Source organism: Fundulus heteroclitus, chromosome 19, assembly GCF_011125445.2.
Source record: "Fundulus heteroclitus isolate FHET01 chromosome 19, MU-UCD_Fhet_4.1, whole genome shotgun sequence".
Lineage (NCBI taxonomy): Eukaryota > Metazoa > Chordata > Actinopteri > Cyprinodontiformes > Fundulidae > Fundulus > Fundulus heteroclitus.
In genome coordinates this window covers 10,844,954-10,858,301 of record NC_046379.1, presented here as the reverse complement: position 1 = coordinate 10,858,301, position 13,348 = coordinate 10,844,954, and the positions used below count along the sequence as shown (strand labels likewise).

Genomic DNA, 13,348 nt, shown 5'->3' with positions numbered 1-13,348 from the left:
AATAGCTACTCCACATTCATCATGACTTCATGTCAGTGAAGAGTTACACTGACACCACGACCAGCATTTCCACACCGAACGGTACGATCTTCTGAAAGGAAGGTAAAACAGACATCACAAACGGATTTAATAAAGTCATTTCTATTTTATGTTTCGAATTTTGACTTATACATGATGAAATGAAAAACACCGACATTGAAAGACCACATGAAAGATATTTTAAGGATTTATATTTCAATTATATACAGCATGATATAGGACAACAACTTTCTCTTACTGCCGATGGGATGGTTCCTCTAAAATGCTTCCATTTAGTAATTGTATAAGCACAGTCAGAATAAAAGACAGGAAGTAAATTATAGGTCACTGGTTGCAATTAATGTCCTTTTACATGTACTTGAGTAGCCTTTGCTCATCAGGCCGTTTGTAACTTCAAGGTCTATTTACATTATTGTCTATTGCTGCTACTCTGTCAAGTCCTCTAGTAGTTGAAGAAACAGGAGTAAGTTTCAAAAAGAAAATCAGAAAAAAGTGCATTTGCATCTTCTTGGTAGCAACCAACAAGTTCATTTCACAAGTTATAGAAGTCCAGATAGGGGCCGGTTTGAAGAAGAAGTCAGTGACGGGTAGAAATCAAAGTCAGTTCATCCAGATTTAAACTGAAAGCAACCAATCCGATGCCATCGCTTTTGACAACAACAGTCTCCAGGTTCTGGATTGGTTCTAGGGACTTCTCTGCTCCTCTTCTGGACTGGCGGCATCGCTGGCCTTCTCCTCAGCCACCTGGATCTCCTGTTTGCCCTCCAACAGTCTGTCATGAGAAACTGTCCCCAGCACTTTGGCACTGTGCTCCTGAGCCTTGGCCCTGAGGGCAGCAATGCTGTTCTCTCTCAGTTCCTCTTTAGAAATGACGGGCTTGCCCTCTGACCTCTTCTCCTCCACCTCAGCGTCCTCTGGCCTCTGAGCCTTTGGCTGCTGCGGGGCATCGCACTTTCCTGTCGGTGGAGGAGCTGTTCCCTCTATGGACTTTTTGTGCATCCCTGTAAAGAGTTGCGGGTATTCAGATTTAGAATAACGTCTGCTCACTGGTAAGCCATCTTGGACTGAAAATAGCAAGCAAAAATAGTTCCGGTTTAGAATTTAATAACAGCAATGAATTACTTGGGTGCTGGATTTAGGTGCATGCTCGTATAATGTGGAAACAACAAATAGATGCGAGAAATGTGCCTCAAATGGACACGACCTCCAGTTCTGACCTCTGAAAGAGGGTTGTTAAGATGCAACAGGATGAGGGTGGTTAAAAGGATTTCAGAAACTGAGAGATTTCAGTCTTACCCAGCAGCCAAGGAGCACAGGACTCCATGATGCCATCCTTGGCAGACTTGAGGATGGATTCTGGCAGAGGGATGGAGTGCCTCACCATGGCTCCGTACAGTCCATACTCAGCCATCACCGTGCTGCGGCCCCAACATTTTTCCCTCTTCCTCCACTTGGCTCTGCGGTTCTGAAACCATACCTGGGACAGGAAAGATAGCCACTGGATTAATGTCTACCACTCCCTGCCAGTGTCCTGACACATATGAATAATCCAGGTGTAAAAATAAAAATAAATTGGATCGGTCTTATGGACGGGTTCTTTTTTTTGTATGTTTTGTCTCTGCTCTGAGAGACTTCTTCACTCTGAAGAATTAGAGGTAGACTCAGCTTTATAAGCAATACCTTCACCTAGTTTAACGATAGAAATCAAAACTGGTAGTTCATATGCAAAAGAGGACCATCAGCCCAACAACCAATTGCTCCCAGAGAGCTGAGTCATACTCACAATAACAGCATCGGAAAAAGGGAGCAATTAGACTCAAAGGCTACCACCCTTGTTTGTTTCCCCAGTGTATAACTGGTCATAGTCCTCCTGGCACTTAACAGCATACACAACATTTCTCTGATTGTGCCAGGAGACCCTAAAGATTGAGTTCACCCCAAAGTTCTCTCCAAAGGTCTGGTCAAAACCAGATGCTTTGGGCATATGGGTCTGAGATGGAACTTTGTGGTATATGTGGAAAAGCACCCCATGCTCACTATGAAGAACGGTGATAGAAATGTGATTACGGAGGCTTGTTTCTCTAACAAAGGCTCTGGAAAGCTTGTTAGAAAATGTGGGTCATGAACTCTTTTAAATACGAGGGGAATTTTAATTATTAAAAGAAATAGCTTTTTCAGAGGAAAAATAATCCAAAACATGTCAAACCAAAATCTAAATGGCTTGTCACACACAAAATCTGTTTTCTGCCAAGGTCATATCACTCCCCAAACCAAAATCTTAACAAAAGTCTTTGGGGTTGAACTGAAAAGAATATAAGAGATGACCCAGGATTCTGTACAATCTAAAGAGATCATCAAAAGGGCACAACATCTTCCAAACATATGAAATGACAGAGAAGTAGACCATTCTACTGATTCTACAAATTAACAGCTGGCACAGTAATATTTATGCTGGTCAGGTTTTTGCTAAAAATTATTTGTTAACACACAATTTATTTTCTCCATATAGAAAAGTTTCTCATATTAAAGATGCAATTTTCTTAATTTTTCAGCATCGGTTTATATGGTGCGCTCCTTTCGCCTTGGGGGTCGGAACTAGCGAGTCACAGACTGCGACTCTTTTTACTGCTTTTTGCATTCCAGTTTCCATCTTGTCGGACAGTAGGAAAAAACGTGGACGCTAGCACTGTTGTTAAAATTATAACAATGACAATAACGCTGTTCTGGGCAGTATTTTGTGGAAATATACAGAAACATCCCATCTGATGAACACTGAAAGGCAGCACCTGTTCGACTGACTAAAATGTTACATAAATAATTGAGAGCTGCTAGAAACAGTCAAAGTATGAGGTTTTACTCAATGTTGCTGCGAGTAGCAGCCAGTGTTGTAGTCAAGTCACTATGCCTCGAGTCCGAGTCCAGGTTCGAGTCACCAGTGTTCAAGTCCGAGTCAAGTCCAAGTCATTAAAAAAAAATCCGAGTCGAGTCCGAGTCGAGTCCACTACTCATCCGAGTCAAGTCCGAGTCGAGTCACTATTGACGTGTGATGTATGACATGAAGCAGTAACATTCCATTGCACTAATAACTCTTTCGCTGTAGTTACCCTTGGTTTTACTCGGTAAAACTACCGCTTTTTCCAAGTCTAAGACGTCTCCTAACCATGGTTTTTAAACATTGTTGTTATGGAACGTGCAACAGCGACTCGAGGTACGCTGATAGGCCGCATATGAAGGATGTTAAAGCCGCAAGCGGAGTCGATCGGCCCTCGCAGCCAAGCGCACTCCGGCCTATTGGCCACCGCCGCGGCTCCGGGCGGCCGGCGGGGTTCGCGCACCGCCGCGGTGCCGGCCGGCGGGCGGGGTCCGCCCGCCACCGCAGATGCTGTTACGCATTTTCCTTGCCCGTCCACCGGGCGATTCCCACAAACGCGTTCGGCAGCGTTCCACCATTACTCACAACAAATCTGGTGTGGATCGGTCGATGCAGCGAGGAGATACAGCCGTTGGATAATGATAATGCATTTGGCCACCGGACCGGACTAAATTGTTCGGCGGGCCGGAAAATTTATACCGATTCCTGGACGGTGACTACAAACAGAAAAAAAAAAAACGGCCGATGACGCTATGAACGCCGAGCAGGAGAAAAACAACGACTTACCTTTCTATCAACTTGGCCAGTTTTCCAGTCTTTCCGAGCCCACGACACTCAAGCCATCGTTTGAGCTGAACGTTGGTATGTTGTTCCACAGTTCTACCAGTAAAAGGGGCACCTGGACATTCTTTTGTGAAAGTTTAACAGCGGAAAAGTCGGTCATATCGTGTGTGAGCCAAGCTTAGCTGTAGCTCACACTGTTTGCCCTTCCTTAGCGGCAAGGGGCGTTGCTGATGAGATGGTGACGTCACGTGCGCGGTACGACATTTAGATATTATAAAATCATACACCAAATAATATTCTAATGACATATTAAAATTATAGCCTAATGATATAAAAAAAAGTCGAGTCTTTTTCTCAATTTCCGAGTCAGAATGATCTGAATGTAGGAGTCCGAGTCCAAGTTCGAGTCATCAGTGTGCAAGTCCAAGTCAAGTCACGAGTCTCTAAATTTAGCTAATGACTCGGACTCGAGTTTGAGTCTCGGACTCGAGTCCTACAACACTGGTAGCAGCCATCATGAATGTCGAAGTCAGGTACCATCCTGTTGCACCAACGCGTAATATTGGCTTTAAGGGCAGTTTCAGGTAAATTTTCCGACCCGCAGACTCGAAAATTCGGGCTACTGAGGAAAAATGCGATGTAATGCATCGCAACTGCAACGAGAGGTTACTTTATTTTAACACTGTTTGTACATCTTTGCCAAAAGTGCCAACAAATTTGTCTCTCCTGGTGATTAATTTTATCGTTGTAATATTCATTCTTCTGAAAAAGAAAAGAAATTGAAAATCTTAAACTTTTATTTTAATTTTGTCCCCCAGTATTTATATAGGAGCATGGAAAGTTACTTTAGGTGTTTTATTCAAAGCTTTTCATGCAAAGTCATGCTAGTTTTACAATTTAGTCAAATTACCTTTTTATTTTTTTCAGCTCCAAAATCAGTGAGTTGCAATATTTATTAATTAATTATTTATTTATTTGTTTATTTATTCCTGCTTTAACTTTTGTATGTCACAGTCGGCCTCTCACTTCCAGCCCTTCACCTTATAATCGATGACAGTAGAGAGATTAGGTAAATCGGTGAAATTAATCTCTATAGCACCTTTCAAACATGACCGTTGTTATGTTTGAAAGGTGCAAGGATGAAATACAAATAATACATTCAACAATTGCAACCACAAAGCTAAGGAAGTGACAGTCAAAGAAAAGGACAAAAAGGTAAGTGTGAAATAAAATAGTGAGCAGCCTTAAACTACAGACAGAGATTGTTCTGCAAGCGTGGACAGAGTCTAATCTCCATGTGTTTCAGTCAAGGAACATTCAGAAGGCCTTGATTGGAAGACCCCAGTGGTGTAGGGGAAGTTCACGGAGTTACCAGGTAACAGATGTAAATGGCAGATAAATGATATGTTAAACTTATTATTGTTTTCTAGACCAGGAAGACGATTTTGTGCTAAATCCTGAATTTGACCAGCAGGCAATGTTGCTACATTGATTCTGGGATGAAGTGAGCATGGAATGCAGTCCTGGTCTTGCAGCTTAGCTTTATATTACTTAAGCTAGAATAAAGAACACTGCAGGAGTCCAAACATGATGAAACACAAGCACGACTTTGTTTTTTAAGCTGCTGGTTAGACCCTGAGTGGATTTATTCCATAATATCTCACAGATGATAATATTTACACAAAACAGCAGGTCTAATTGGTTTGTCAATTTTTTTGTTGCTTATCAAAAATCACAGCTAAATCTTTAGCAGACAGCTTTAGCCTAACGCTCAAGATACCAAATGGGTAAATGGTGGATTTAGTGAGGTGAGGGACAAACCTTGATGGATTGTAGCAATTATTTATTTAAACACACTCCTGGACGCTGTGCCAAATGCTGTCAGGATCATATATTCAAGTCAAAAGGTATTATACAATTCACAAACACCTAATTGTTTCTGTTATCTTTTTATAACAAACTGTTTTGAGTTTTTCTTTAAAACAATAACCTAACAATGATTAAGATTTATTTTATATTGAACAAAAAAAATCAAGTTCTGAGTTTTTGAGTCACAGCAGGCTTACTGATGCTCCATATCTGGTCATCCGTTCAAACACTCCCTGTGTGCATGCCTGAAAAAGACAAGTACAAGTACTGACTCCTGCGGCGCACCACAGGTCAGGGGTGCTAGTCATTCTCGCTAGTTGTCACAGAAAACTTTTAGTTCAATAAGCCACTAAACAGCAACAAAAGTGGTCGACATGCACCCCACCCAAAGATCATCAGTGGCCCCCATCTGGCTGGCTGCCCTTTGAAAACTTTCTGGAGGCACCCCTGTTGTTTAGATGTTTAGATGTTGCATGCCCAGCAGGCTCTGTGTCAGCTAACAGGGGCTGAATGGACTGTGTAGAACAACACAGAGGTGTTAAACACTCAAACTCATACACTTTTGATGGTTCTCGTGAAAAGAGGAAGGAGGCAAAAAGAAGGGCGCAGGTATTAAATATTAAACTGCAAGAAGACCAAACGGCCTCTAAGCTTTTTTTTTTTTTCTCCCCAGGTAGCTCTGATGATAATCCTTATTTCATACAAGATATTTTTTCTCTCTCTCTCTTTCTGAGAAATTGCTTGTCTGTCTCTCAAAAGAAGCCAGTGCGTAAAAGCGTCGAGGAGGAGCGACCCAGGGGCGCGCCGAGGCTGATTGAAAAATAAGTTAATTTCAGGCCCAATCGATGGCGGGCAGGCGGGCAAATATCACGGGAAATTAAACTACCGGGACTCCGGGGAGCGGCGCTATTGACCCGCGCTAATAAATTCAATGTAGTTATTTCATTTGAACTCCCTGCGCCTCTCCATCGACGGCAGCAGGAGCAGAGCCAACCTCCCGAGCTCGTCTGATTTAACTAATTACACTCAATGAGGAAAATTGGGTGTTAATTTTATCCAGGAGAGAAGCGGGCCCGGGCCTATTTATTTATTTATTTCCCTTTTTATTATTTATTCGCGGCCATACTGTTGCAGCCCCCTAATGAGAATGAGATTAAAAAGGCGCCCTGGCAGATGGATGGGTCCAGGTCACACCGCAATCTTCTTCCGCCTTGATAGCTTGATTAGGTCGTTAGCGGCTCCTTCTCCGAGAACAAATTGTTTCACATCCAACTGCGCCTGATGAGAGATTATCTGTCCTGGCGAAGATGTTGCTGCTGCAGGGAGAGGAGGAGGAGGAGGAGGAGGAGAGCCCGCTTTGTTCAGACAGGAAGGGGGGCGAAAGTGATCGATTTTTTGCGGGGAACCATTTTCCCTTAAACACCAGAGCAGCATGAGAGGGAACCTGTGACCCCCCAATTCGTACAGAGAGACAGAGAGAGAAAGATGGAAAAATAAACTCTGCATTCACATCCTCATGTTGATTATGCACCCACATTATTAAGGATATTCACATCAATCAAATGCGGGTCTCTTAAAGGTGGAATCCTGCTGCCTTCAGTCCTGGTACTGAATATTGCAGATATGGCTCACCACTCAGGGCGGCAAGGACCAGGGGTCACCTTGCTCGCTTGCAAAACAAAACAAAAGCAAAGGTTTCTGAATTGCACCTGAAACTGTCAGAGGGGAATGCGTTCCTGCACTCATGGTGTGTGCAGTGTGTAAGGAAATCCTCAAACACAGCAAAGTTGTCTGAACAAAGTTTACAATACAGACTAAACTGCACAAAAGGGAGCTAAAAGTAAGTAATTTTTTCTTGAAATAAGAGTATTTTTCTTGATTTGAGCAAGTAAATAGGACTATTTGCCAATGGAATAAGAAGTTTGCATTTAAAATAATAACAATTCATCTCCATCATCTTATTTCAAGCGAAGTATTTCTAATTATCTTATTTTAGGGTTAAAATACTCATTCTATTGGCAAATAGTCTTATTTAGCTGCTCAAATCAAGTAAAAATGTACTAATTTGAATTTTTTTTTTACATACCTTTAGTTCCCTTTTTGCAGTGTAAATTAAAGGGCCATTTAAATTTTTAGTATACTATTAATCATCTCTTGTTTAAACTTGTATATTCCTGCATTATTCTAGCATGAACTTGATGCTTATACAATAACCAAAGGGAGAAAAATACTTTTTTTTCTTTTAGATCTACAAAACTTTAATCTATTTGCAGAGACACAAACCCCATTCTCGTCATTTATTTCCTTTTTCATCATTATTACCACTTCGGATTTGAGGAGGTAGTAACGCAAATATATTTGAGGCAGACATACCAGAGTAGTACTGAATTATACTCTCAATGCATCTGATAAGTTGCATATTTCTTTTTTATTCATATTTTTTTGTTTTTTGCAGAAGGGACATTGTCAGTGGGAGTGGTGGTGTGTTTAGTGGTATGTAGGGTGGCAGGAGGAGACTCTTACCCAGGGCACCATTCACACAACAACCACCAACATTCCCTCCCTGTATCTGTTGGCTGTTTATTCATGTAGTGAGGAGAGGGAGCCTTCCTTGAAAGCTGATACTTCCTCAGTTCTTGCTGATTACTTGGATGGAAACACAGTGACAGTTCATGCATATATACGGATGCCAGGGTAACCATTTCCTTCTGCCAATCCGCCCAGCCACACATCAAACACACACACCTTCCTCTCACGGTACCCATTCTGGAAAGGAAAAAAAAAACTTCACTTTAAAGCTTATTAGAAACATTAAGCCCTAAAAATATCAATCTGATATTAATATATTCAATAAAAATAGAATCTGTGTTCTATGAGGCTCGTTTATCAGATTAAAACTATGTTTGGAAAATAACAACTTTGAAGCAGGTATTACATTTAATTTTCATGAAGCCAGTGGTTCAGTATTAAAAATGTTTCTTTTTGATTTTTAATCATGTCAGGTTTTTATCATATGCAAGTAGAAAATCCTAGTAATTAACAGAGATAAAGGTTTGAAAATATCTATCTGTGTAATTCATTAAACGTGGTTCACTGGTGAATTGCGTTACTAAAATAAATAAACTGTATGATAATATTCTAATTTCATACAATGGGTCTATACATAGATATATAAGTGCATATATAGAAAGCTTTTTAGGTAAAGATACATATATTTAGCTAGATTATTTCAACATAAATTATAAAAAACCTTGGAGGTCCCCCTGTTACAAGCAAGAGTAAAGGTTTCATAAAGTATATATATATATATATATATATATATATATATATATATACATACATACATACATACATACATACATACACCCCCCGTCTCATTGTAGGGTGATCCTAACACCAAGTAAGCATTACAAAATGTCTTTTCATTTTGCAAACAGAAATACATTCTTCATAAAATAGAAATGCTGTTTTAAGTTGAGGTCTGACCAGTCTAAACTTTAGGTTTTTAATTACAGAAATGATCAAATGGAGTTTTCATACCGCTGAAAACCATACTGTTGAACACCATTTTTCTTTTAAATATACAAAACACAGAGAGGTGAGTCGTAGGGGGGGGGGGGGGGGGGGCACTCCCCATTTCCTGAACATGCAAATAAGCAATAGAAAGGTCATTTGGGGAACAGCGTTACAGCCTTGTGGCATCCACAAGGCTGTAACGCTCTGGGTCAAAAGTTGCTGCTGTGTGAACACACAGTATGTGACCTAAAATGTGTCATGTAAACACATTTTATGTGCTCAACATGTGTTTCGGTTTTGATTTTCTTCTGTGTTTTCATCTTTCTCTAGTTGTTTATTATGTTCTAATAGGTCTAACCATAATCAATTGTTAATATTGCCAGTAGGGTGTTACTATATTAGTTAATTCCTTTTTGTTTAGTTTTATTGTTTATTTCTTGAGTTCTGATCTTTATACATTTTGATTTCATTTAATTAGATCTCTGGGACTCTTTCCGCCTTGGTTTAGGTTCTTTGTGTCTTAGTTTAGCTTCCTATGTGTTAATTAGTCTCCCTTCCTCAGCTTCCCCACTTTCACCCTATCATAGCTTTTCCACATTTCCTCTGATTAGCTCATCTGGGTCCTTTGTCATTCTCCACTCCTGCCTCAGTACATAAACTAGCTTATTCTCTCTGTTCACTGAGGGATTCTTCGGTTACTCTGATTCTCTGTCCATGTTCCATGACCTGCTCTCCCTGTGACTTTCCCTGTAAGTTCTTCATGTTTTCATCACTTAAACACTCCCTCTTATCACAATTTGTCTCTGTACTTGTGTCCTTCTTGACCTACAAAAATAACATAAACAGGTATTCACCCTGCAGCAGATGTCAGCATGGATCATGATTGTAATGCTTGTTAAGGACGGACTATACAGGAATAAATCTAGTTCAATATATTTAAATTTATGCATATTTCTGATAATGTTTTGCTAATTTACTAATAAAGTATATTCTAAATAGTTTAGTTGTTTCAAAATACACAACTTTAGGTAAACAATCTTTAATTATGGTTGGATTACTTCTCATATAGTGTGCAAACATTTTACATAACTTAGTGCTGTTTTCTCACTGATAATGCATCAAAATAATGTGAATGTAGATATTTTTAGTGGTTTTGTTTTTTAAAAAAATGTATTTTAAACAGCATTTCTACTATATTTGTTTTTGCTTATTGAGAAAAAACAAACATTTTATATTAAGCTATACATTATTCAAATGTTTGTTATATGGTAAAACATCTTAATCAAAAATATTTGATCTTTTCTGCTTTTCACACTTATTAAGATGAACCAACAGTGAAATAAAATATAATGGAACATTAAAATATGTTAACCGAGAAGTATATTTGCAATTAGGCCCCCTGAAAAATCAATGTTTAATAATTGGGACACCATACCCCTTAGTAACATGGGGTTTAGAGCTATAAATGAGAATTCATTCACATATAATGAAGTCCTGGACTTAAAAGGTTTGCTGTGTAACTGTCTAAAACTATAAAGACCCCCCCCTCTCTAAATTTGACCACATATCATAATAGAAACTAATATAGCCAAAATTAAAAAGACATTATTCATCATACTTCGACCTTTTAACTGCATATAATTAAAAAACAAAGTCATTTAATTTTTATAGATTAACATGAGCCCTTTTTTGCAAAAACATTCAAAGAAATACATTTTCTAGAAATAACAGATACAAATATACCATATGTTTATAAATTAGGGAAGCTATAACCATTTCAAGATTACAGTAAAGTTTTGGCAGCAGGACAGCCTCAGAGAGGCTATATTTAAGTTTCAGTTTATACAGTGATAACATACAAATGCAGCATTTTTGAAATTGTTCATTAATTTATGAGATACGTAACAGCCACTCCTGTATTTTTTTTATTATAAAATGACTATGATTTGGTTTCAGTTTTTACAGTGATTACAAAAGTGATTATATATATATATATATATATATATATATATATATATATATATATATATATATATATATATATATATATATATATATATATATATATATATATATGTGTGTGTGTGTGTGTGTGTGTGTGTGTGTGTGTGTGTGTGTGTGTGTGTGTGTATAGTTAACATTTTCTTCCAGGGGAATAAAAAAGGTCAGTGCACTACATTTGTTTATAATAAATATAATTAATTAGAGATCACTGTGGAATACAGGCCTTTTATAAACACTGAGATAACAGACATTATTTATTACCTGTATTCTGTCTTCAGGCAGCTCTGTCTTCATGGCCAGCATCTCTCGGGCATACACATCCGGGTAGTGCGCTTCGTTAAAGGCCTTTTCCAGCTCCTCCAACTGATACGAGGTGAATATGGTTCTGTAGAAACGGGTTATGCTCGTAAACACACCATGGAGTTGCAAATGCGCCCTGGAAGATGCAACCTCTCTTTGTTTTTCTCTGTTATTATTATTTGTAAGTTATGGAAATCACATCTTGGGTAGAAAATAAAAAAGCACTTAAATAATAGCAAATTAAAATAAAATGCATCTTTAAAGGCGAAATAAAACTGATCTAATCGAATAATTAGCCATGAATCGTGTCTGTTTCAGAATACCCTTCAGAAATAATAATTGTTTGGATGAATAAAAAAAAAACACCAACCGGTGGCGTCTTTTCTTGCGTTTCTTGTTCTGGCTGATCGATGACTTTGTGTGTTTTCGTTCATTTGAAGATAAATCCTCGGAGTCTGGATCAAAAACAGTGGGAAGCGTTTTTAAGGACAGCTTCGAGAACTAATGCAAATACGTTTTAGCTAAACACTTTCACCAAAAAAAAAAAAAAAAAAGCAATATATTTCAATGTTATCATTCGCACAAGCATAATAACAATCTCCCTATCGTGGTAAATCTCGTGTCATTCGTGTCGCAGCATAATTGCAGGATTTATCACGAGTGTCCGTGGATCACCTGAGCTGGCGGACTGGCTGGGCTCCAGCGGCCTCACGCTTCTGCTGTGGTGCTGCAGGTGGACGTCCTGCCCCTCTGACAGCACCGTCTCCAGGAAAGCGGGCTGGCTGTAAAACGACGGAATTCCACCGGGGCCAATTAATCCCATCCCGACGCCCACACCGACGGCGGCGGGGCCCAGCACCGACCTGGCGGCGATCAGGTGCGCCCCGGCGGGCAGCGAGCTCAGCGGGCTCCTCGGCGTGGTGGGCGGCTCTTTATTCAGCCCCAGGATCTCCTGGATGCCGAAGCCGGTGCACCTGGTCGGTGGGTGGCTGACGCCGCTTTTCGGCTGGTGAATGTTGCTCCCTCCATTTGCACCCAGAGAGGTTTTCTCCGAGTGATTTAAACTTTCCGACAGCACTGCGCCCTGCTTCCCCGTCATGGTGCTATGGATGGTCCTTGAAAGATATATTTCTTATTATGTCGTCTCACAGGAGGGCTCCTCGTGCATGATCCTCAGCGACACACACACGGTCGTTTAGAAAATGGTCCTTTTATCCAACAGGTCCATCCCAACAAGAGGCTGCACCCTGCAGCCAATCAGCTGCCAGGATTCAGGATTCCAGTGGATCATGGATGTATTACGCACTCTCTAACACATCGCTGCCTTTTTCTGAGGATTGTCAAGAGGAACTACAGAGGCTTTAGCAAATAAACTATTGAACAAAAAATTAAATAAACTAAAACGCAGGTTTTATAATTATATATAACAAAACTATTGGGATAACCTTTATTTATTTTTTGCAAAGCATCAAACAAACAAAGCAGCATCAGATTAGATACATTAGACCTTCTCCTTTAATGCTCGTCAGCGAAGCAAGAGCAAATTAAACCTGTTTCACCCCTCCTCCTGAAATCCCATGTCTTTGAAATGGTGCAGTTCTACAGAAAATTACCCCAATCTCTAAATCTGCGTGCAGTGCCTTTCGCGGAAAGCATTACACACACATGTAAACACAGAGACAGAGCCAAGTATGATCTATGTGCCCAACCACCGGCTCACAACTCGGATGGATAATTGATCTCCAGATGCTCCGGGAAACTCATCACACGCGAATCAAAGGCCCACCCTGAAAAAAAAAGAAAAAAAAAAAAAAACGACAGCTGGAGGAGATGGACGCAGTCCTGCAGGGCGCTAATCCCACAGCAGCAGCTGCACCAGCATCAGCAGCTGAAATGTAATAATAATAATAATAATAATAATAATAATAATAATAATAATAATAATAATAATAATAATAATAATAA

The 13,348-nt window shown here is 39.7% G+C and overlaps 1 protein-coding gene across 2 annotated transcripts; it reads right to left on the bottom strand.

Annotated features, from left to right (window-relative positions):
* Positions 1 to 210: 210 nt before the first annotated feature.
* On the bottom strand, positions 211 to 12,605 carry vsx2 (visual system homeobox 2). 2 transcript variants are annotated; one of them, XM_036150908.1, is made up of 5 exons: positions 12,059 to 12,605; positions 11,754 to 11,838; positions 11,345 to 11,468; positions 1,336 to 1,516; positions 211 to 1,103 (listed from the first exon to the last, which is right to left on the bottom strand). In XM_036150908.1, the coding sequence occupies exons 1-5, from the start codon at positions 12,480 to 12,482 to the stop codon at positions 724 to 726; spliced, it is 1,194 nt and encodes a 397-aa protein (XP_036006801.1). In that variant the 5' UTR covers positions 12,483 to 12,605; the 3' UTR covers positions 211 to 723. The 2 variants fall into 2 exon arrangements, with proteins under 2 accessions (XP_036006801.1, XP_036006802.1); XM_036150909.1 differs by having other exon boundaries at positions 211 to 1,040; positions 12,059 to 12,603.
* Positions 12,606 to 13,348: the final 743 nt, after the last annotated feature.

What these genes read in the sequence shown, in the direction of transcription:
- vsx2 (XM_036150908.1), bottom strand. Translation starts at nt 12,482, where the DNA reads ATGACGGGGAAGCAGGGCGCAGTGCTGTCGGAAAGTTTAAATCACTCG. An exon ending in CGCAAGAAAAGACGCCACCG is followed by an intron (nt 11,469 to 11,753) that starts GTTGGTGTTTTT and finishes CCGTTTCTACAG; the next exon opens with AACCATATTCACCTCGTATC. An exon ending in CTGTGCTCCTTGGCTGCTGG is followed by an intron (nt 1,104 to 1,335) that starts GTAAGACTGAAA and finishes TGCTATTTTCAG; the next exon opens with TCCAAGATGGCTTACCAGTG.